Below are 23,991 nucleotides of genomic sequence, written 5' to 3' on the forward strand. Positions count from 1 at the left end.
CATTCGCACCTGACGATACCTGGAGATGTCAATCTCGGTCTATACGACATCTTATGCCTACAAGAAACCTGGCTTGTTAACCAACCAACACTGGACGGTTTCTCAGTGGTGATCTCTCCGGCAGTCAAAGGCTTGCTTGGCAGACCGTCGTCGGGTCTTTTGACTGCTATAAAAACAGGAACGGGTCTGAGCGAACCACGAAAGTGGAAACAGTCATATGAAATGCTGGTCACGCTGACCTCTCAAATCCAGGGCAAGACTAAGATGGAAAACGGTTTTCAGAATCAGGTGGCCATTCTGAATTGCTATTGGAATCCACAGCGAATGTCAATAAAATCCTTTTGCGACAACATGTCGGAAACAATTGACCAGCTATATGTGGAATTCGATAAAATCGAGCTCATCATCTGTGGCGACTTGAACGCAAAGTGTACGTAGGCCCAGGCAGGCCAACAACGCTCCAGCTCTCAACGGGGAGGTGTTGACTCCACCATAGAGAGAGGAAAGGCCTGGAATGTAGCAATAAGCTCAAGAAATATTCAGAATGTGGCCTCTTTGTTCCCCAATCAAATGAATATACCAACGTAACGGGTCGAAAGCCACGAGGCGTACATCTTTGTCTCTAATGGTCTCACTAAAGGTCTGACGGGCTTTAAGGTCCAAAAAACCATTCACAGTGACCACAACCTACTCTGCTGTACGTGGCATACCACAAGTCCGAATTCAAGAACTTATGATTGGGCGATTGAGACAAATGCACAACAGACTCGTCTACGGCTAACCGAACAAGATATTGGGAAAATAAAACGAACCTGGGAGAAGAGAGCCACCGATCATGCCCGGAAGGACAGGAAAGAAAGACCAAACTACCTGCCTTTATTACTATCCTTCCACGTAAAGGGCTCAAAGAAACCGAAGAAACCTGTCTACACGACCCATACATATGACAAGGAGTTGGTGGCAAAAAGAAAAGTGGGCCGCAGACTGCTAAGAATAGCAAAGAAATCAAATGCTGCAGAGGACTGGATAAACTGGCGCCTGGAAGCTAAAAGCTATAAAAACTGGCGTAAACAGCACAGAGCCATTCAATATCAAAATGACGCCGAAATCATGATGCAGAAATTACAAACAAAAAAATCGAGCTAATTCTGGAAGTTGATAAAAGAGTCCAACTCCACTCAGAGTGGCTCGCTGTCTAAGGCAGTGGCCGAAGAAAGGTGGATCCAATATTTCACTACAGAATTTGAGGGTACAACTACGGACACTCAAAGGACAAAGCAGATCTCGGTAACACCATGGGTCGATCTTTCTAAGGTAGAAGTCATCGAAGCATCCATACGGAAATTGAAAACATCAAGAGCCCGGGTCCTGACGGACTAACAAACATGGACTTAAAAATGTGTCCAGGTAAATGGGCGGAATTGATCAGTAAGATATTTTCCAAATGCGGCAGAACGAATATGGTTCCTGAAACCTGGCTGCAAGCGGTGATAGTCCCTATTTACAAAAAGGGTCCGAGACAAGAACCAGCGAGCTATAGACCGATCGCCCTGCTAGACATATTGGGCAAATTATACGCAACTCGCCTGCTGGAGCATTTCCGTGTATGGGCAAAAGACAGTCAGTCCAAAGACCATCTCCAAACGGGCTTTCAAAAAAATTGATCCACCTCTATCAATCTAATGGTACTGAACATCTTGAAAGCAAAAGTCAAAGAGGGCGCGCCAAAGGTGTACTTGGCCTTCGTGGACCTCTCAAAGGCGTTTGATGAGATAGACCGACCCAGTCTGTGGTCAGAGCTACAAGGGTGGAAGTGTCCAACCAAAATATTGGACCCTATAATAGCTCTCCATTCGCATACAAAAATTAGAGTCAAACTAAATCACCAGGGTGCTCTGTCAGAGGAGATAAGTGTGAACCGAGGAGTTAAGCAGGGCTGTCCCCTAGCGCCGGCTCTGTTTACAGCATTTCTTGGCGACTACAAACTCTCAGAATCCAAAATCCGCTCCTTTCCGCCAAAAATAGGGAAAACGGAGATTCCATGCCTACTGTTTGCAGATGATGTCATCTTGATCGACCAAACGAAAGTGGGCCTACAAAGAAAACTACGCAATCTGGAGTCCTATATTGTTGAAAATCACCTCGAACTGAACAAATCGAAGACAAAAATCATGGTGTTTGAAAAAGTTCCCAGCAAAACAACGACCAAAATAGAATTGTTCCTCGATAACACCAAAATTGAAAAAGTTAATAGCTTTCAGTACTTGGGGATTCAAATGGATAGTTCCAGAACAGAAAAGAGTCTCCAAACCCAACTATGGGAAAAAGCGAAATGCCTGACTGCCCAAATAAGAGCAGTCGATCGGAAGTTCGGTAAATTGTCTCTGGTACCGGCAATAACATTCTATAATCCCAAAGTTGTCCCGGCATTGACCTATGGCTTGGAGGCCTCGCTATACTTCCCGCGCAACATCTGGTGCAAACTTGAAGGTCACGTTTGGAAAACGGTACTAGGCCTACCGAAATCTACTGCTATGCCGGCTATCAGGAGAGAATTGGGGCTGGTGTCCTTAGCGTCAGTGGTAGATCAAAGTGCCATGTGTCTATACAGAAGAATCATCATGTCAGACACCTTGCCCATCTTCAACATCAATCGTGACGAAACAGAAACAGGCAAATGCGAGGCCCTCAAAAACTGGGTAAAAAACCAGAAAGGATGACCTGGCGAAAATCGAATGCAGTGACAAAGAGTTGAAAGAAAATCCCAATCGAATTAAAAGGAAAACAGAAGACTTGGACTGGATTCTGACAACAGAGAAAGCAGTAGGGAACAAACTTCTAAATCACCTGCCTCCAACATTTAACAAGGTGTAAAAACCACTGAAATACTGTGCCAAGTTTCCAGATAAGAAGCTGAGAAATTCGATCATGAGAGCAAGGTTAAACCTGCTGCCAACTGGAGAAATCATAACAATCAGAGGAGCTGGTGCCGAGAAGCGATGCCGATTATGTAAAAAGGAATTATCCATCGAGACTTTGAAGCACCTTGTGATAGAATGCCCGAACACGAATGAAAATAGAAACACATACCTCCCTTCGCTGGCCGAAAACCTGTGGATATTCCAAACAGACAAGTTATGGAATAGATTAATTTCCGGCGAGAACACTAGATGGACTCAAGCCTTGGCCAAACTGATCGATCTAGCGTTTGACCAGATAAACCAGCTACGGCCCGATGGTCGATCTGTACTAGATCAGGAAGCAGCCTAAAGAAATGTCTCACAGTGTTCCTTCAAGGAACTAGCCCTCTGGCTAGTTAGGTGGCTTGGCCAGTGCCTAGGGGAGGCGTTAGCCCGTCTCATTCTGAACTGCATCTGTAGATATGGAAGGTTTTTGACAAAACTTAGTTGTTACTGAGTAAAGTTCAAATAAATAAAAAAGAAAAAAAAAAAAGAAATGTACCCTAACTTCAGACGTTCTTAAGTAAGTTTCTTGTGTTGGTGAATGTTCCAGAGGAGATGAGCAGCAAAGTTACTGGTAGGTAAAATGATGTTTCTATATTTCAGGTACAGCTGCTTCTAGACACGATGATCTGAAAGCGATGGAATGGAATAACCAAAGTTTATTGTAAGGTTTTTTCTAAGTAGAACAGTGGGGGACACATGATATGCTTTTACTTACCCACCTGACTCTGATTTTCCCAGATGACTAGGTGGGTCGGCTGGAGGTCGCTCGAGGTAGGTTATTCCTCCATTGGTTCCAGTGAGAGGTGCCCAGGAACTGCAAGTGCAAAGATTCTTCCAGTCGGTTCCAGGAGCAAAGTACAACCTTTTGCGATGAAGAGATGCTGACGACTCTGATGTAGACCTCTTCGGGACACTTCACCAGACAAGGGAAGGCAAGTTCCAGTGATGGTCGCTGCACAAAGGCGACGGCAGGCGTCCTTCCAGTCACGGTTGAAGAAGACCTTCCACAGCAGGATCCCTTGAAGCTGAGAGGCTGAAGTTTAGCAGAAAAGTGACTTACACCACAATCTGGTGACTTCCAAAGTTCCAACGATGATCGTGGAATGATGATGGTTTTAATGAGGGAGCCCACTGGAGAGCTGGTCAATCAACCGGGTGGTCCAAGAACACTTCCGAAGGCTCAGACCGCTGGATCCTCGAAGTTGCTGAAAGAGAAATCTTTCGCTAACAGTAAGGATCTGCATCAATCAAACTGGCAGGGGCTGTCCAATCATGGAACGCCACTGACCCCACATTCTGCCCAGTAACAGACAAACGGTTGCTCGGATGTGGGCTGGGTCCAGACAGACCCAGCGCCAATATCCTGCCACGCGCATAGACCGCCACTTTGCCTGGGAAAGAAGGGGCTTGGCCCCCCACAAAGGGCTTTCCATATATAGCAATTATGGACCCGAGAGGGGCAAAGAATAGGCAAAATTCTTTCCGCATAGCCATTTAAAAGTATATGGTACTCCTTTTGGCATTATGCAGTAAAATGTAAACGAGCACAAGTAAAAAGTTTAAAACATGGTAGAAATAAATCTGCTCCAACCAGCCCATCCTGGTCACATTGTATTTGTAACCACAACGTTACAAAAGAACACGTTCTAAGGACACAAAGTATCCCAACGGTACTTCGCTTTAAGGTGGTGTGTGCAGTTTTAAAATAAGAAGAAATCCACTAAGGGAGACTGGGCCTCATTACAAGTTTGGCGGTCCAGTAATAAGGGTGCCAGGACATTGCTCCTTTCCGGACTGCCAAAGTATAATTCTGCCGGTAGGGGTACGGAACTCCTGGCAGGCCTGACCTGCCAGGAGTTCAGGCCCCTACCGGCATGGTTTTCACTGAAGCACCGGCACCGTTAACCGGTGCTGGTGCTTCGGGTTTCCCATTCCCATGGTGTCCTGTTTGACTCCATGGAAATGGGAAATAACCGTACTGCTGCTGCTTCTGATATCCCGGTAGCACCGGGATGTCAGGCGGCGGTAACGATATTACGGGGTCAGCAGTGCCCCGCCCGTCGACCTCGTAATGAGTGCCATAGTCTCCCAGTACTGATAGTCTTAAGGACTGATCACTTTCCCCATAGGAGTGAGCAAAAAGCAAGGGAAGTAAAGCTGAGGGCTTTACTAACCTCCATAAAGTCAGCCCAGGAATAAAATAAACAACAATAGCAAAAGGAAAGGGGGTCCCCTAGAATTCTATGGGAGGAAAGTAGCAAACAATTATACATATATACAGTCACCATAGGTTCTTGAGAATGAATTGAATAATTTAATCAGCAAAGGAAGGTGAGTAAGTTGTGCAGTAGGATGGAACCAAGTCATAGGAAAAGTGCCCTAACTTCAGAAGTTCAATCTCTATGAAGAGTGGGCCCTTGGGCCCAAAAGTCACAAAGCTTCTCCCCAGAGAGTGTCTTAGGTAGGTAAGGTTCTTGTGTTGGTGAATGTTCCAGAGAAGATAAGCAACAAAGTTACTGGTAGGTAAAATTATGTTTCTATCTTTCAGGTACAGCTGCTTCTAGACACGATGATCAGGAAGCCACGGAATGGAATAACCAAAGTTTATTCTGAGGTTTATTCTAAGGAGAAGAGTGGGGGGTCACATGATATACTAACCTCCAAAACGTCAGACCAGGAATAAAATAAACAACAATAGCAAAAAGAAAGGGTGTCCCCTAGAATTTTATGGGAGGAAAGTAGCAAAAAGAAAATATTACTTTACATCCACAATGATCCATGGGTTCCTAGTACATTGGTACAGCAATGGTTCCTTCATCTCAACTTGGGGTTGGCCACAGTGAACCTTGTGGTCCTAGCACATTAGCTTGGTGATTTTTTCATCACTGTAGAGATGTTGTGGTCTCGTGGCTCACTTGCTGACTTTGTAACCTTGGTAGATTGTACTGATCCTGGCTTCTGCACTTGACCAAGAAACCAGGTGATTATGGGTAAATCACTTGTGCAGATGTATAAGTTCTACGTAAAGTGGTCTGCTGATCCCTGGATCAAGGTTCCATGCTGAACCATATACCCAAAAGGGCACACTGTCATGACAGACTTAAAACCTCTCGCAGTGTGACACTTTGCATTGGTGCTGTAATTTTCGAAGCGAACAATCAGCCAGCCTTGAACCCCAATGTATGTGAAATCAGTAACGCAGGATTAATTCATCCAAGCAAACAGGGAGAATGTACTGTACTGAAGGGATGTCTTAGATCATAGTTTCCACCAATGTCCTAGGTCTTAGTAGCTGTGCAGAGTTTACGCTACCAATCAAGGCTTACCTGGCATGTGACTGATTTTCCCCTAGCTCTACCTGTTGAACTGGCTTGTCGGACATAGACAAACGTTAAGTGTCACTGACTGGTTGGTGTAAATAGGGGAGACTGAGTCACGTCAAAGCTTTGCCACTCTTCCAGTGCAGATCTAAATAGCTTGTGAAAAGTGTAAACGAATCCAGTCATTTGTGACAAAATTGCAAACCTTTCAACGATCATCAAAAATATGATTTTCTTTTTCCCTTAGCAACTTGTTTGCAAAGTTTTGGGAGTGCCTTCCAACCGAGTGTCATGCCACACAAAGCGTATTGGCGGGGGATTTGGAGGGAAGCTAACAAAGCCAGCTCCCTTGGCATGTGCCACCGCAGTGGCGGCCAACAAGTAAGTGTTTGCTCAAAATTAAATTGAAAGACCACCATGCCGTTTGCACTACATGAGCATGCATGATACTCGCCTAGAATTAGTGTTAAGCTCTGCTGAGTGGCCAAGATACAGCAGTAAAACACATGTACCCAATAATGTAAAAGCATCACTCGGCTTCCAGTAGGCTATTGGACTCCATTTAGTATTCAAAGAACTGCATGCCTTTGTAAAGTGTTGACCCCTTGACTCCCAGCAACTTATCACATGAAAGCAGCCTACTATCACTGAAGCTGAGTTAACACCACATGGGATCTCACATCACCCTGGCTACATTATTTAATCAATGCTAACTGCAGTTCAAGTGGAGTCAGGTGGAAAGGGCAGGATTTTGTGCTTGTGACGAAAGCCTATTATGGCCAGTAGAAGTATAAGGTGGTGCAAAGGCTTCTATGTGCCATGTCCAAACCTATAGAGCTATTCTAGCGAAATATATACTTATAAGCAGGTTGAGCAAAAGGCACTTGTACTGTGGGAAGTGAAATTTGGCTATTGACTTCAAATAGGAAAATACAGAAATAATCTTTAAAGTGACTTTGGAGAATGCAAACCTAACCATTCTCTAGGGCCCAAGATATCTCTAGGGGGGCAGAGTAGCGAGGATGCCTGGGAATGACATCCAACCTAAAGTTCTACCTTGGTCGCTTGTTGACTTGACATTGCCAAAGTGTTTTTTTTACCCTTCCAGTGGGCTACTGCTGTGGCTTCTAGTTGTCTCAGTGATACTCAGTTACCCACGGTGTGCATTGTCAAAAAGACAGCTCAATAGCTTGGCGTCATTTGGACACAACAACAGTATCTTAGAGTCTGAGAGGCTTGACGATCTTGACTGAAGCTCAGTTGTGGAAAGCTAAAGATTTGGTCCAAGTGTCTCAAGGTGGACGATGCGGCTTGATGTAGCTAAATCTCTGTGTGGATGACTACGAAGTGGCTAGGTTCATCTTGACTGCATTGGGCGGCGCAACAAGTGAAGCAAGGCTGGAAGACTCAGGCCGTGGTCTGTTGCATGAAGTCATCTCCATGTCTCAATGGCAGTGTACTTTGAGTAAAAGCAGGTGCTGGAGGTAATGCTCTGGATTTAGGATTGTTGGGTGTCTCCACCACAGAACCACACAGGGCTGGATCTCTGTCCTTCTTTATTTCCCGGCAGGTGAGATTTACTGAGGCACCTCCAGGTACATCTTCTCCCTCTGGGTACTTGGGTGTGCTGGGGTCTGTGCCCCAGATGCATGCAATCTCAAAGTTCATTCAGCTGATGTCCCTTCTGTTTCCAAATGAAGTTTGATGAAAGCTGTCAGGGATGTCATTTCACCAAGTGACATCACATGACCCTTGACCTCTGATGCCACAGGAATTGATGTCATTTGACCCCACCCCCAAGTGACATCGCGGGAAGTGATGGCACATGACCTTCAGATGCATCTAACACCTGTGTTTACACCCAGAACATTCAAACACACTCACATTCCTACTCATTCACCCACCAGTCACTCACTCATACACCTTCTCTTACATCCACTCTCACTGCATTCTTCACACAGGCACACACACAGCCAGAACATTCAAACTAACACACTATCACATTTCTTCTCATTCACCCATCACTCACTGACCCATAGCACATACATACATCTTACCTGTTTTTCAGCTTCGGTCCATCACTCCAGGCCACCCTCGGCTCCTCCATGCTGCTCACAAACAGGAACAAGGAAGCTGAGAGAGCTTCCTGGTTCCTGTATATGAGCCATGAGGAAGCCAGAGAAGAAGCGGTTGGAGCTGAATATGGCATGTGACACGTGCCACATGTCATGGACAGCTCACCCTACTTAGCACTTCCTTCTCGTGCTGCAAGCCCGGCCCAGCCTTCACCCTGATGGGTTAGCACTGGACTGCCTCCCCCTCCAGACTGTCTCCCCCCAGGCTTAGTGTGATGGGGCCCCTGCTACTCCAGTGCCCAGAAGCTTCCATTTAAAAATAAAAAGACCCCTTTGGTGGGTCACTGTATACTTCTGGGCCCCAGGTGTTCTCCCAGGATAAGGCAGACTTCTGCCCCCTGCATCAGGCCTGTTCTTGTTCGACCTCTGATGAAGTAATCCTGAGGCGGCTTCTGTTCTTGTTCTTTTTTTCGCTTTCTCTTATCGCACTGGTCTCTATTGGGTAAGGTTGTGCTTGGACTCCCTGCGTTCCAATCCCTGTCTTAGTGTTCAGTCGTTACACAAGTCTAATTCATCCTTGTGGCACTCTGCCCCTGGTCTTTTCCCAACCAGTGCACTTTCTCTTTCCATCTGGGTACTTTCGGTTTGGCCACGGCGATGATCTGATATGCATTGCTGGTCATCTAGGTGTGGATAAAGGGACACTCATGGGTCATGCACATCTTTGGTGGAAAAAAGGATTTTCAGCATCTTCTGGGTTAAGCAGTGGGGTTCCCCCACCTTAAAACTGAAGGTTTCCCAAGGCAATCCACCAGGTGTTGTTAGGACTTTGGTGCGTGTCTCTGACTCTATATGTGGGTGTACATTTGAGAGCCGACCTCTTGAACAAGCTGTGCCACATCTCACTTCCGACACCACCTGTAGTGAGGCCGCTCTATGGACTCGCCACTACGTCACTGTGCAAACAGAACTGAGACACAGACAAAAGGATATGATTTAAGTGTTGTATAGACGTACCCAACCAAACATAAGGCATCAGTAAGTTGGCAAAATGAATTACTGAAAGTGTCAGGATAATAAAGATGGTCAAAAGTAAACTGCTGAAGTTCTGCCCCAAGTGGTCATGTCTAAAATGGGGGGTCAATGCTCTAGGGCTTCAAAGGAATTGCGGATTCTCATCTTCTGCCAAAGAGAATCCTCTGTAAAGTGTTCAGTTTTAGAGTTCAATGCAAAACCGAAACATGAAAATTTGATTTTAATTTGATTGATCTGCCTTGATTGTATAAATTATTCTCCCTCCTATGTATATTGTAAGCATGATATAAGAATAACTATTGTATTTTGCACACATAATAGTCTGTGGCAATACAAGTGAAAATGGTGCTCTGTGTTCAAGAAAAGAGTCCATACAAGAGAGCATTGCCAGATTCCAGCATGCCTCCTTTTCCTAAGCATGAGTTTGTTGGATTTGCATGGGAATGGCTAGTGCGGTTAGGCGGGATCCTACGTTACCTCCTGCTGCTTGGACTGGCTGCTCTCCTATGTTTAAATTGTGACATCCCCTATGAGGGAACTACAGCCACTAAACCTTAATGGGCACTAACACACCCGACAAGAAAGGAAAGCCACAAGCCACTTAAAGGTAGGTAATGTGGATATAGCAACAAGGCTTTACTCTAAGGTAGGTAGGGGTAGCAGGTCAAACCTTTGGTGCAATCTGTCCACACACATATGGGGCTGATTTACTACAGTAAGTGTCTTAAATAAGACAAACTTTACTAAGCTAAACTAACAGTGTAGGTAGAAAAAGGCTCTTACTTAAGCTCCTTATTAAGCTTAGTAAATCAGCTGCCTGTATCTCGAGAAAATACACTACACTGAGATACTGATCAAATACATACTTTATCAAACACACAGAGAGAGCTATCAGGTCAAATAGTTACTTAAGGTATAATGCACAGTATTAAAAAGATACCCGGTATATAAAGAAAATAGCACTGATCGTAAAGGAATCTCCTTACCCCACTGTAGGCACCCAACATAAACATTTTAGGTCAGGGGGTGCTAATGGAACCACACAACCTAACAAGCAGGTAAAGGCACCTATGGGCCTGCACAATTATGTGCAGTGTCATAAAGACATAACCACCCCTGTTATATGTGGAAGGCCTTCTGCCTGGTGGTTAGCACCTAACACATTTAAGTTGGGGATGGAAGAAAGAGGCAAGTAGACATTATAGCCAACAGGAAAAATATTCTAAAATTCACTAAGTCCCACATCAACTATTCACATTAATATGGACCCGCTAGGGCAGGGGTCTCCAATCTTTATGTTAGTAAGAGCTACTTGCAGATAATGACCAATATGCAGGTGCTACTGGCGAGAGCTACTGGGCTGGTGATGTTCATGAATGAGAATTTGTGCCAAGATCTGTTTGGCCAGTTTATTTACTCTTTATATAGAAAATGAATAATATATTCTTTTTGTTTAAATGAGTAGCTGTCTCATAAAAATGGTCAGGCATATCAGAATGTATAAAACATCAGTGTGAAGGCTGACAATGCATGCTATCCACAGGTGCTCAGTAATTTGGTGAGTGGCTCGGAATAGCAACAGCACCGAGATGCTGTCAGATAGGTTCAAAGCTTTCGTTTAGGAAATTCATGTCTAAAAAGGCAGATTCACAGAGATAGTCAATCACATTGACTGACAGTGCAGATACCGTCCTTGTAATAGTGCTTGCACCTAACTGCACACCTGACATGGAAGACATACATTCAGGACAGTTTTTAAAATCTCTTGCAACAGACTGAGCCACGGGAGTCACTGCGCCCTTCACAATTACACCATCTGTAAAAGTACATTTATTTTTCGTCAAATAATTCACAACTTTGAAGGATGCCTCTGTTGCAGCATTTGCTCCCTTTGCTGGTTGGGTAAAAAAAGATTTTTGCACCTACAGTGCAGCGTTTAGTTTACCTACTTTTTCATATAACAGACCGCTTCCTTTGGGAAAATTCTTTTGAAGGATGGTCGCTATTGCGCACGTGCTAAGATGACTGCTTAGTGGTGTAGCTCCAGCAATCCGGCACTCTATGCACCTCCTACTGCTTCCTGTAACCGACTTGCCTGCAGATTCCAGTGCCAGATTACTTCTACTACCCTCCATGTCGGTTGCTGCCTGCCGGGACTGCTGTGGTGTTTGGGTTGCGAGGGCTGGAGCCCTGACGCCTTGCTAGAATGCATCATGGTGGCTAACATACACACTGCACTAAGGCCGTTATGACTTACCCCTGCGTAGCATCAGCAGGATCAGCGTCGGCTCTGTGGATCCCGGGTTGCTGCTGTGTGGACCTCCCCAACATTGTGGATCCAAGTTAGATTGCTGGCTACGGAGGTGTGTGCGGCCCTGTGTCAGAGCTGGTTTGCCGGTGAGTGCTGCAGGTGCAGCATTGCAATAAAGACGTCATGGCCTCGAGACGGAGAGCCCTGAGCCTGGGGCACTTCATTGGACTCTCAGCCTGAGCCATACTGGCCTCTGGCGGCTGGGTTGAGGACCCGCGACACCAGTCCTGCAAGTACGGCTCCACCATTAGGTGCATCCTGCGCCAGTAGCAGATAGGAGACTCCTATTCTGATCGGTGAGACCCCACTGCGAGAGGAGGTGGTCAGACTGTTGCAACATTGTAGCCTCTTGCTGCTGGTGTTGGGGTGCAACACATCATAAGTACCTGACCTTCCTTACATACCACATGGGATATACACCACCCTATAGGCACTGGCTGGTGGATTTGTGTGGTCCTGTTCAGAGCATAAGGGGCACCACTGCAGGGCGCAAAGACTGGAAGCCGGTGCCCCCAGTTCTGGGGGCCAAACTACCCTTGCGACTCCATTACAGGACCCCCACCTCTGACAGGGGCCTGGGACTTAAGCATGACAACTGAAAGCAGTATTGACTTCTGCCCCTGCATAGAGAGGTGGATGGAACGCCCCTGTGAACTGCTGGTGCGACTGTAGACTGCAGCATAAACTTCTGAAGGGCATCAAGATCTGTGCAGGCCCTGTATTTGAATGCTTGGAGCCCCCGTGTGTGGATGATCATCTCCCTGCCTCGGCTTCGCCTTTGCCTCCAGCGGGGACTGGTCGGCGGAGGGTCCGTAGACCATTGAACCCCAGAGGGTGATTTCAGCTATATCTGCTGGTCATGGCTGCTCGCGCTGTGCCCCCTCGCCCCATAGTTGCATCACTGTTTACTGGTTTCTCCTGGGTGTGGGCTAGAGCTGATGCCCGAAAGCAGGGGAGGGGTGGCAGGTCTGTGTGTCCTGTGATCAGCGATGAATCACATCGGTAGGAAGCGAAGCTCCATGAGCATGTTCACTAAGGATGCCGCGAGGGAGCCTGAGACTGTCAGTGGCACTGCAGCACCGGCTGCAACTACAGATGCAAGCAAGCCCACGGAGATACAGCATATGATGGCGTGCCTGCAAGAGGGGTTCTCAGCCATCCATACGAAGCTGGACGATATGAGTGATACCATCAGCTCTATCAAGTCTCACCTGGAGTAAACCGACATGCAACTGACGAGGCCGAGACCAGGGTGGGAAATTTGGAGGATGATATCTCCCTGCTGAAAGCCGATGTTGCTGCACTGACTAAGCAGGTACAGATGGTTACTAGGAAAAACAATGAACTTGAATCCAGGTCACCCCGCAACAGCATCCGGATAATCGGAGTCCCGGAGAACAACCTGGACGGCTCCATGGAAGACTTTGTGGAGCACACCATTCGCACCCTGCTTACGGTGACGCCCCAGTTTGTGGTGGAACGTGCCCAAACCCAGGACCGGAGCACCGGCCCGCCCTATAATCGCCAGATTGCTAAACTACTGAGATTGAGATGCTTTCCTACGGGTGGCCCGGAAAAAGGGGCAACTCTTTTGGGCTCCGGTAGGCTGCACATTTATCCAGACTTCTCTGTTGTGGTGCAGCAAGAGAGGAAATCGTTCCTTCCGTTCAAAAAGAGACTTTGAGATGAAGGCATGAAATATACTATGCTCGATCCTGCTAAACTATGTATTGAGAGTGGAGGCACAACATACTTTTTCACCTTGCCGGAAGAGGCCATGAAATTATTGGAGGAATGCTCCGCTGGTCCAGGATGTGGAAAAGGCTGATTTGTTGCGTGGTTACAAGGTGCCTGGGTCCCAATCTATTGCTGTCAGGGGACCGTACTGTGTTTTGATGATGTTGCTGATGTGTGGCGTAGGCACCATTGTCAGGCCTACAACATTTTGTGCATCCACTTTTTCTATCTTCTGCAAAAGCAGTTCAGGAGAGATATTATTGCTCAAGACCATGTTTTTTTCTGTAGGTTGTGCTAAGAGCCCGGCTGGCCTCCTGTGGACTGGCCTCCCCCATGCAATGTTGCAGTGCTGTTGGGGTTGAGGGTTTTGTGGGATACATTTTTCTGATTGGGAGGAGGGTGGAGATAAGATGTTGAGGGTTAAAAATGCACTTGGTATAGATAAGGAAGCGCAGTACGATCACATGTGATCGCTGCAGAGGGCCTCGGAATGGGGGCTTTGAAGTTGCTTCCCCAGCTGGAGACACTGTATGTTTGGCGCAATGGGTACGGGTGAAATCACATGTTTGAGTTGGAATGTGTGAGGGTTGGGGAACCCAGTTAAGATGCAGAAACATACTTTATATCGAGAAACATAAGGCCAAGCTTTTGTTCCTGCAAGAAACCCATGCCTTGGCTGCTGGCTGTGTGGGGTTTGCTAAGGGATGGGGGAAAATAGGTTCTACACAACATACCCTACACAATCTAAGGGGGGTGATGATCCTTCTTCACAACACAATACCCTTCATGCATAGGAAAGTTATCGCAGATCCACCAGGGCTTTATTTGCTGGTGTACGGGGTGTTGGTGGGGAGGGAATTGATTTTGTTGAACATTTACAGGCCCAACGTAGATGACCCGGCTTTCTATGAGGAACTTTCATATATGTAGGTTCTTTGCCCCCTCGTGCCCATTCTTTGGGGTGGTGATTTCAACAGCATCCTAGTTCTGAATCTGGATCGATCCGGCCATGCTACTAGGACACTCACGAGGGCTGCTTGGATGGTGCATGACAGAATGATTGAATTGTGCATGGTTGATGTGTGGAGCGCCCTTTACCCTGGGGACCGTACATACTCCTTCTACTCCTTCTACTCCTTGGTGCACAACACCTTCTCCCACATTGATTTATGGTTGATTTCTGATAGCTTGCACAGTGGCGTTGCCCGAGTGGATGCATTACCTAGGACATATTTCGACCATTCCACTGTCTTGTTTACTCTGCAGATGGACGAGCTCCCCAAACCCTGCTCTAATTGAAACATTTTGTCCCAGGCGCTGTTGGATGTCGCCTTCGAGATTAACCTTGGGGATCCTGTTGAGCTCTACTTTGAGGTCAATGTGGGGTCAGTAACTTCTAGCGGTTCACTCTGGGAGGCCTTCAAGGCCTATATGCGGGTCATTGCAATGGCCACAGAATATGGGGTCCTTAAAACTATATGTTTTCGAAAAGCAAAGACAGTCTCTGCTGTCTGGGGCAACGGCAGTTGGCTCATCCCCCCATGGCTTCGCTTTTGCAGGTCAAGGAGGCCCCAGATGAGTTTCAGTAGAATGCTGTGAGAGAACAGTGATTCCTGGATATCCCGATGGCAGCAAGACGCTATGGGGAGGGGGAGCAACGGGGTAGACTGCTCGCACGCATGGTGCGCCAGACGACTGGCAGCAACTGTATCCCTCTCATTTATGATGGTGCGGGCACTGTAAGGAACTCATGGTGGCAACAGTAAAGACCGACACAGGTGATCACAGTTCAGGGGTGTTTATCGAACTTTATAATGGGTGAGATAAACACCTAATCTAAGCCTAAATCTTAGATGGGAGCAAGCTATGACCATCAAATAAAAATAAGGCAGTCTTAGTGACATCTTGTCATATTAAAAAAAGGGCCTATACTAAAAAGAAACGATTGCCAATCCTTACTACTAAATTACAAAAAGAGTGTGGAATAATGTTCACCAGAAAAGAAAAAAGTATTCACAAAATTCAAAGTCATGATGGTATGGCTGGGTCTCCCTTCCCCACGTTTGAAGCACGGAACAAGCCAGGACTCTCAAGCACAGCACACTCCTTGGCCTCGTGAGCACAAGGTTTACTGTTCAGTTCAACGATATCAAAAACCTTCAGAGGCTAAGTCTCCTTCTTGCAAAAGTCTCTTGCCTTAGAAGGCTTGCTGATTCACGACGACAAACAAACAAAGTTCTCTCTGTGATCTTGCACCTTGGGTGATTGCTCTTCACCCCCAGGATCTCCCTCCGCTGGGCTCGGATCCTCCTTGCAGTTTGGGCCTCCCTACATCGGGTTCACTACAGCCTTTCTTTAACACAGTTTATGTTTTTCTAACACAGTTCATGTATTGCTCATTTTCATCAGAAAGCAGGGTTTTCCTTCTCATAGCTTTCTTTCGGGCCTCCCTCTGTCGGGTTCACACTTGCCTTATTCCACATTTCACAATCTTATTGAAAAGCAGGGTTTCCTTTCCCTAGCTTTCCTCTGGCAACGGGTCAGAGACTTTTGATTGTACAAGGGATTTGACGTGACCCTTGTAGGACCACTCTGACGCCTCTCATCACCCCTTTCTAGGGCCTTCTGGTTCTTGTAGTTTCAAAACCGGTCCCGGTCAGAGTCTTTTGAATGAGCGCACACATGGCGCCAGACCCCTCTGCACCCGGACCTCAACTGGGCTTTCTTTAAAGTTCAAACTTATATACAAGTTCTTTCTCTTTCGCATTTCTTGCATTCAAAATGTTGCCACTTGCAACCTTGGGCTCAACACAGTTCGGTTTGCTATCAGCTTCCTCTGACTCACCGGCTGTGCTGAACCCATTGACTTCTTTGTTCTCTGGAGACAAGGATAATACCACAGTAGCCAGCTTGCCTCTCTGCCTGCGTTATCAAAGCGGGAGGCCCCCGTGTACCATTGATGTCTGCTGCTTCTCACGCCGCTGTAGTTCCCGGTCTTATGAATTCCTTTCAGAAGCTTTGCGGGTCTGAGTTGAAAAGGGCGAGCGCATCTCCCCCTTCGTCATCCTTCCAGGTCTCACCGCCTTTCTTCTCCATTTGAACTGCTGTTTTTGTGTAGCTGTCTCCTCGTGCGTTTGGCCTTGCTCGAAGTGTGCTTTCCTGCTCTGTCCTTTTATCCCGGTTGAGAAGGTAAAGGTCCATCAGGTGTGCATGGTTATTGTCAATTGCCTGACTCTGCCTGACCCGTGTGTTGGGACATGTCAGGTAAACGGCTCTGGTGTTAGTCTGTTGTCTGTTACCATGTAGTGTAACAAAGTGTTTGTGTGGGAAAAGGGTGGGGGTTGGAGCTTCTAAATATCCTACAGGGTAGGATGGGGGAAAGGTATTACAGGGAAGGGAATACCGCGTCTCAACCCTCAGTGTCCCACTTCCACTTACCGAAGACCCCTCACCCAGGTGATCCTCCCCCACTGGTCCACCCCCAGGAACTGGATCCAATAGGGATGGCCGTGTCCTGGCCACCGGGAGAACAGATCTCCGGGGACTAGCGGGTGAGACACCTTCAGGTTTCTCACAACTGCCTGGTGCATACGCTGCCAGGCATTAGGAACCTTCTACTCTGACTTGTAGTCCAATAAGGACACTGGTTCCCATGCCGATATCAATGCCTTTCTAGAGGGTCTCTCCCTTCTGCAGCTATCAGCAGAGGCCAGAAAGCAGCTGGTTATCCCTATCTCGCTTGACGATATTACTCGGGCTATTGATGACCTGCTCACTGGTAAGGCCCCTGGCCCAGACGGCCTTATCACTGAATTGTAGAGACACTACAAGGCCTGCTTGGCTCCCTAATTTTATTAGTTGTGTGTTGAGTCCCTTGTGAAGCGTATGCTCCAACTTACACTGAGAGAAGCGGCTATTATGGTGTTGCTTAAACCAGAAAAATTGTCGAACACTGTGGATCTTACCGCCATCTTTTATTGATTTACCCAGATGGCCAAATCTTTGCCAAGATCCTTTCTGCCCGCTTGACACTGTGTATGCCACACATAATTCATCCTGACCAAGCAGGCCCTTATACCCGGGCGTTCCACTGCACTTATCTATGCTGACTTTTTGATATCATGGGCCTCATTACAAGTCTGCCGTTACAAAATACGATTTTCTGGCATGCCGGTGCCACCGTGTTTGGCAACCCATGAGGAATCTCCGGCTGATTCGGTGTTGGCGTGCACACGCATTCCGGCATGCTGGAAACTGCAGTACCGGCATGCCGGAAACACCATCAAACCCCCCCCCAAAATGACAACACCGTCGTTCTCAGTGCCGAGACTCTGAATCCGGCAACACAGTCCCGGAGCCACTGTGCTGCAAACAGCGTGACTGGAAATACAGTGATCGCCGGAACAGGAAATATTCCAGTGACCATTACTAAAGCACAATCCTTTGCAATCCTGAAAGCACAGGCAACTTCCACCACTCCTGACCACAGAAATTCCACCCTTATTATAGCATCAAGAGTCTGTGAGACCCGGAGGCGCAAGCCACGCTTCAGTGAGGCTGAGCTTAACATATTATCAGACACCATAGTCCAGCATGCTGCAGAGCTCTTTGCAAACAACCAGCGCAGGCAGGCCCAGCTGCGCAAGAAGCGCATCTGGGAAGAGGTTGCCCAGAAAGTCTCTGCAGTTGGCACAACCCCCTGCACAGTGCGAGACTGCCAAAAGAGGTGGGACGACTTGCGCTTGAGGGTGCGCAACCTCCTCTCAGCCCAGCACAGACAGGGCATGGCCACAGCTGGCGGGAGCACATCTTCAATGCGCCTGCTGCCCTGGGAGGAGGCGTGCATCAATGTGCTGCACCTCAAGGCCATCAAAGGGGTTGGTGCTGCGCAGGCCAGAGCCAGGACACCTGAAGAGGCTGGTGAGTACACGTAACCCCAATGTAAGGTCAACCTCCCTGTCCACCCTGCACCTACTACTGTATCAACATATGACATGAATGTCAAGTGCGTCGTTCACAACACCAATAAAGCCCTGCATGCCCTCCCCCAAGAGACCAGCAACCTCGGTGCACACACCGACATACACCCTCCCCAAAAACATCACTCATACCAGGAATACACCTAGAACACAGCAGAGGCACCCTGTACTGCCAACAGAACATGCTTCTGCTGCCACTCAGAAAATACATCCCCTGCAACAGCTTAATTTGCATGTGCCCACCATGCTTCCACTGGCACAAAGTCACATCATTGCTAAGCCCCTTTTCCACCCTCAAATGACTAGCATCACACACAAAGGAAACATGTGACTCCCTCGTGCCTGCCAGCACGATCCACAAGCAGAAATGGCCACCTATCCCTGTAAGTGCTACAGGCAGCACGCACATGCCGACCCCATCCATGGCACACCCCTCCCCAACCCAACATCACACAGCGTGAAGCCCTGACATCTAGCACTATATCCAGCAATTGTCAGTACACCACAACAGTATCACCGGCACACCACCCTACCATGTACAGACATCACACAGCCACCCAAACAGTACGCATGAAACAAGCATGTGTGCACCATGCCATGTCCCCCGACATGTACCGGACACAGCACAGGCACAAACAAGATAAAGCATGAATCTCTGCCTCATCAATCCACACACTGACAACCTGCCATTCTGACTCCCTCAGGCACATCATTTGACAATAAAGACGGCCATCCAAGCACCTCAAGGGGCACCAGCCGTCAACACTGCCAGACCCAACGGACCACCACCACCTGCACACAGGACTCCACAGCCTCAACAGGCACAACTGCCACTGCCACCCCAGCTGCACCCATCGAGCCACCACCGGTCCAACAAGCTCAACCCATTGAGCCACCACCGGTCCCACAAGCTCAACCCATTTTGCCACCTCCAGTCCCACAAGCTGCAGGCACCCAGGCAGCCCCAGCTGCAGCAGTACCACCACCGCCACTGCAGCCACATGCACATGCGTGCATTGTAGAGGACATAGCCGACGACGGTTGAGTGGACACGGGGGAGATCACCGACCACAGCACCAATGAGCCTTTGCTATTCAGCCCCATGGACCCAATTAGCCCATAATGCCCACCCTTCGCCAGTGTGAGGGAAATTTATGGCAGACTCAGCCTCAAGGAACAACGCCAGGATGCCTTGGCAGTCCTGGTGCAGCAGCACCTCCAGGATGCGCAGCTGATGTGTGAGAGCGTCCAGGCTAGTGGGCATCGTAATGCCTGTGCACTGGCCGTTGTACACGAGCAATAGTACAGATGTCCAGAAGGGTACGGGAGGAGAACAGTCTAATGTCATCTATAGCCGAGACAATGGCTATGTTCCTCCAGGCCTTCCTAGACCGACAGCCCACGGAACTCCACCACGCTCCATCCACCAGTACAACGCCTGCTAGTTCCGTGCAGAGCAGCCCAAGGCAGCATTCAATGCAGCTGCCCCGCTCGGCACACAGCCACACTCCTGACCCGAAAAGGGGATGTAAATAAGCCCAGGACACACATGTGCCCTGTCTGTGACTTGTGCAAGTCATCCTTGCAGAACATGACAGGAGTTGCGTAGAGACAGTTAGGGAGGGAGAGTGGGGAGGGATAGTTGGGGAGAGGGAGTGGGGAGGTATAGTTGGGGAGGGGGAGTGGGAAGAGATATTATAACCAGGTTTTCTTTCCACATTTGTAAATATTTTCATTCTATAAATTACAGTTACATAGAAATCATGACTAGACATTGCTTTTTCAGTGTAAATGTGTGATTTAATTACTGTGCAGTGTCCAGTGCGCTAGCTGGCCTGTGCCACGTGCGTGTGTGAAGTGATCAGAAATAGTGGTAAATCAGTTCCTCGCATGCAACACGGCCATTCATGCCATCACAGCGAAGTGCAAATGGCAGTTCATCATCACTCTCATCCTCCTCCGCCTCTGGTGTGTGCATGTCCATGTCGGGGGGCAGTGGGATGTTGAGCCTGCTACACATGTTGTGCAACATGGCACAGCCCAGGAATATCTTTCCCACCTTCACAGGGCTGTACATAAGTGCGCCCCCCGATCTGCTCAGGCAGCAGAACCTCGCCTTTAACAGGCCAAATGCCTGCTCTATTGTACGAGTACGGATATGGGCAATGTTGTATCCCTTCTCATGCTGGTTGTGTGGTTGCCTCATGGGGGTCATCAGCCATGGCATCAGGGGCTATCCAGCGTCACCTGCACCGGAGCAACATAAAGTGTAGAATGTCATACTTGTGCCCGTATCATGTTGGTACAGTCTGTATAGTGTTCACTAAATAATGCATAATTACTCATGCTAATTGCTGGTTACATAGCATATGTCATATTTTGGCTAGCTGAAATGCGCATTGTCAGTGTGAATGGATGTCCGTGCATTGTATGGACCATTTTGCGTAGGATCAGGGTGATCTTAGGGATATATGTCTACAGTCATCAATGTCAATGTAATGACAAGTGCTAAATCCAATTGTGGCTTGTCCATGTGTAAGTGTGCGGGGGCCTTCACCAGGTGGCAATGTTTACTGGCCGGTAAAATAGTCTTCGGTCTGACACAGCCGGTGTGCCCGACATGGCAGACACCGCCGGGAGGCTGCAGACCGCGGACCTAGTAGGCATGGCTGACACGGGTAAGGACGTTAATCTGCGTTGAGATGTGATTTTAATTTTTGTTTTAATCTGTAGATGCCTGAAGGCGTACTTGCATTCTGAGGTACATGACGTGCTGCATGGGAGTGGTTGAACAGCATCACTGATTATGCAAAAAAGGTTGGATGCAGACATATTCACAGAGAGATACCATACGAGGAATTGGATGGATGGAGAAGGCGATGACAGCCTAATGATTGCCATTAAGCGAATACACCTTGTTAATATGTGTGGTGGGTGTGTGCTGTGCAGTCGCTTTGACATGGCCCATTAACACCCACCATGACCTCTGACCCTTTCACTACAACACACATGAGACTGGTGTGTGTTCTTATTGTGTTCAAATTCAATATTACTTTGATGGGATGTCACACAATCATAGATTTGTGTGGGTTATAATTTGAACTTCAGGTCCCATCCATATGTGTATGTGCACTTCAAACAGGCAGGGGACCTGGCTACTGGTGTGCGGTACACTAGTGGTCGGACTGGGACAAGAAATAGGCTCGGACGCCTGAAAAAAGTGGCCCACCCCTCGCCTCAAAAAAGTGGCCCACCCCTCGCCTCAAAAAAAGTGGCCCACAAACCATAATCCGTGAATCGCATCAATTCACGACTTTACAGAAAATGCTATGCCAACAACTCACACATGGATAAATTGCCCTTTGCAATAGGGTGGCCAACTTTTCAAAATGGCTTTGCTGGACACTTGGTTTGTAGCGCGCGAGATTTTATAAAGCGCCTGGGCAGGTGGGCAACTGTTGTCTTGTGGTAGTCAACCTCATTCGTCCTCTAGTTTGGAGGGAAGCGCAACTGCCTTCGCAAAACACTTTGGACATGTCCCAGGGCACAATATTTCACATCAGAGTATTCACTGGTTTTAATATGGTATTAATATGCTACCGATGGATACGCTAATCATGTAGATCTTGTGGACTACTGATGTTGAGTCTGGGTGTGGGGAAAGGGTGGAGGAGGTGGCAGATATTGGGTTGTTAGATTAGGGGTAGCGATTAGAGGAATCTGCTGTTACTCAGTCAAACTCTGTATTGCTTTGGAACATTGAATGTCAATTATCTGTCTGCCTTGTGGTAATAAATAAAGCTGTTGAGGAAAAAAAAATAAAGGTGTGGGTGTAGATCCCTGCAACATCAACTCAATTTCTTTGGGAAAAAACTCCTGCCCCAGCCCGCCTGCTTCCCAACCACCTAAGATTCCAAGGAAACCTAAACACCTGCCAGTGCTCCTCGGGCTATTTAAATAAGGACATTGGAAATCTACAAGTGACACCTCCCTTCCTGAGGAGATCTTCTGCATTTAGTTTCCTGCACCCCTTTCCCTTTTCCCTTTCGTGCTCTGAAGCGGGAAATGATGGCGTGATAAAAACATGTTTTTAATAAAAACAAAATGCCTGCTATGCTCCTCTCTTCCACTGTGGATCCACTGACCTCGGTAATGGAATCACAGATCCCCTGGGCAAACATGGCAACTGCTTTTCAAAGCTGTTCCTCTTTGCGGATGGCCATCACAGACCACCTCTTTACTGTTAAATCCCTTGCCACCCTGATGCCAGGTTTATGCCCCGTGCAAGGTGGCTTGAGATTGTGGCATCTTTTAGTGGAAAAGAACCAACCCCCCCATTTTATGACCACAAGCATGTAGTCTTGCACGTGTTGTAATATTGTGTCATATTTGGTGAAATGTCATCTATTGGCCCAAACTGGCAGCCAATTGGCATGCATTTATTAACTTCCTGTTTCCTTTCAGCCTATTCAAACCAATCTGAAAGGCCTTTAAAATGTCCCAGAATGGTTTCTTGCCATACACTAATGACATTCTCTTCTCGTCTTCAATTTTTTTTTGTTGGACTAAACTGGGAACCAACTATGTGTTTCACACAGTGACTGACGATTACACTGTCTGTCATCAAATCCCCTTAAGTAACGCATACACCTGGGCCTCTCTTGCAGATTTAAAACAGGGAATCAATGGAGAACATTAAATCATTGGGTTTAACCTCACCCATACGGGGAGGGGGATCCCTCTGTCTTATGAGACACTAATTCCATCTGACCATGAAATACTGTGTCGGCTTTGCCATAAATCATCGCGACATCCCTCTGCAGTCAGGCAGGATTTCTCCGGAACTCATTCACGGCCATGATGTCATTCAAATCATGAATTATCGTGTGGTCACCGGTGCCGTCCCCAGGGATACTGGCGTCTGAATTTTATGCCTCCTTGGAAACTATGCCAACGACTTTGGCTGCGAACCTAACCATGCTAGGAAAAATGTGTTCCTCTGAAAATGTTCTAAGTGAAATGTTTTGCTGAAAGCATTGTAGAATTCTAGAAACTCTGTCGGGAAGATGTGAAATAGTGGGCAAGTCCGGGTTCTAATCCCGGCATCTGCACTAGTCTAGCACTAAACAATGTGTGATTCTGAGCATATCGCTATACCTCAAATTATAAATATGAATACTGGAAAAAGAGGTCCTGCATAGTTGGTCATCCAGTGCTATCCCTGCTGCATGCATTCCCCCATCCCTCGCAACACACACAAGCATTACGCCTTTTCTAAAATCACAAAATCCACAGTGGTTTATCCGTAAAGAAAATGCCTGAAGTGCTTGAGGGTGGCAGGGACAGGCACCCCAGGCGTCCTGTCCAAGGAAGGGACTTAAGCAAAGAATCTATATTGCAAACATCCTCATTTCTGTTCCCCGCAAGCTGCATTACACCGCTATCATCTCCCCGCCCATCCATGCATAACCCAGTATCATCCTGCTTCACACACAGCCTAGTGAAAAGGGCGATGCGTACATCTCTCAAGGAAGCAAGGAAACCTTTGGAAATGATGCTTATATTGGC

General features: G+C 47.5%; 1 protein-coding gene across 1 annotated transcript in view; it reads left to right on the plus strand.

The window, feature by feature from the left end:
• Positions 1-23,991, plus strand: part of LOC138488462 (aldehyde oxidase 1-like) — a 705,629-nt gene that overhangs the window by 455,667 nt on the left and 225,971 nt on the right. Inside the window, exon 22 of the mRNA XM_069615436.1 lies at positions 6,534-6,667. Coding sequence (XP_069471537.1) covers positions 6,534-6,667 — 134 coding nt within the window. The remainder of the gene's footprint in view (positions 1-6,533; positions 6,668-23,991) is intronic.

Source organism: Ambystoma mexicanum, chromosome 9, assembly GCF_040938575.1.
Source record: "Ambystoma mexicanum isolate Mex_15411 chromosome 9, UKY_AmexF1_1, whole genome shotgun sequence".
NCBI lineage: Eukaryota > Metazoa > Chordata > Amphibia > Caudata > Ambystomatidae > Ambystoma > Ambystoma mexicanum.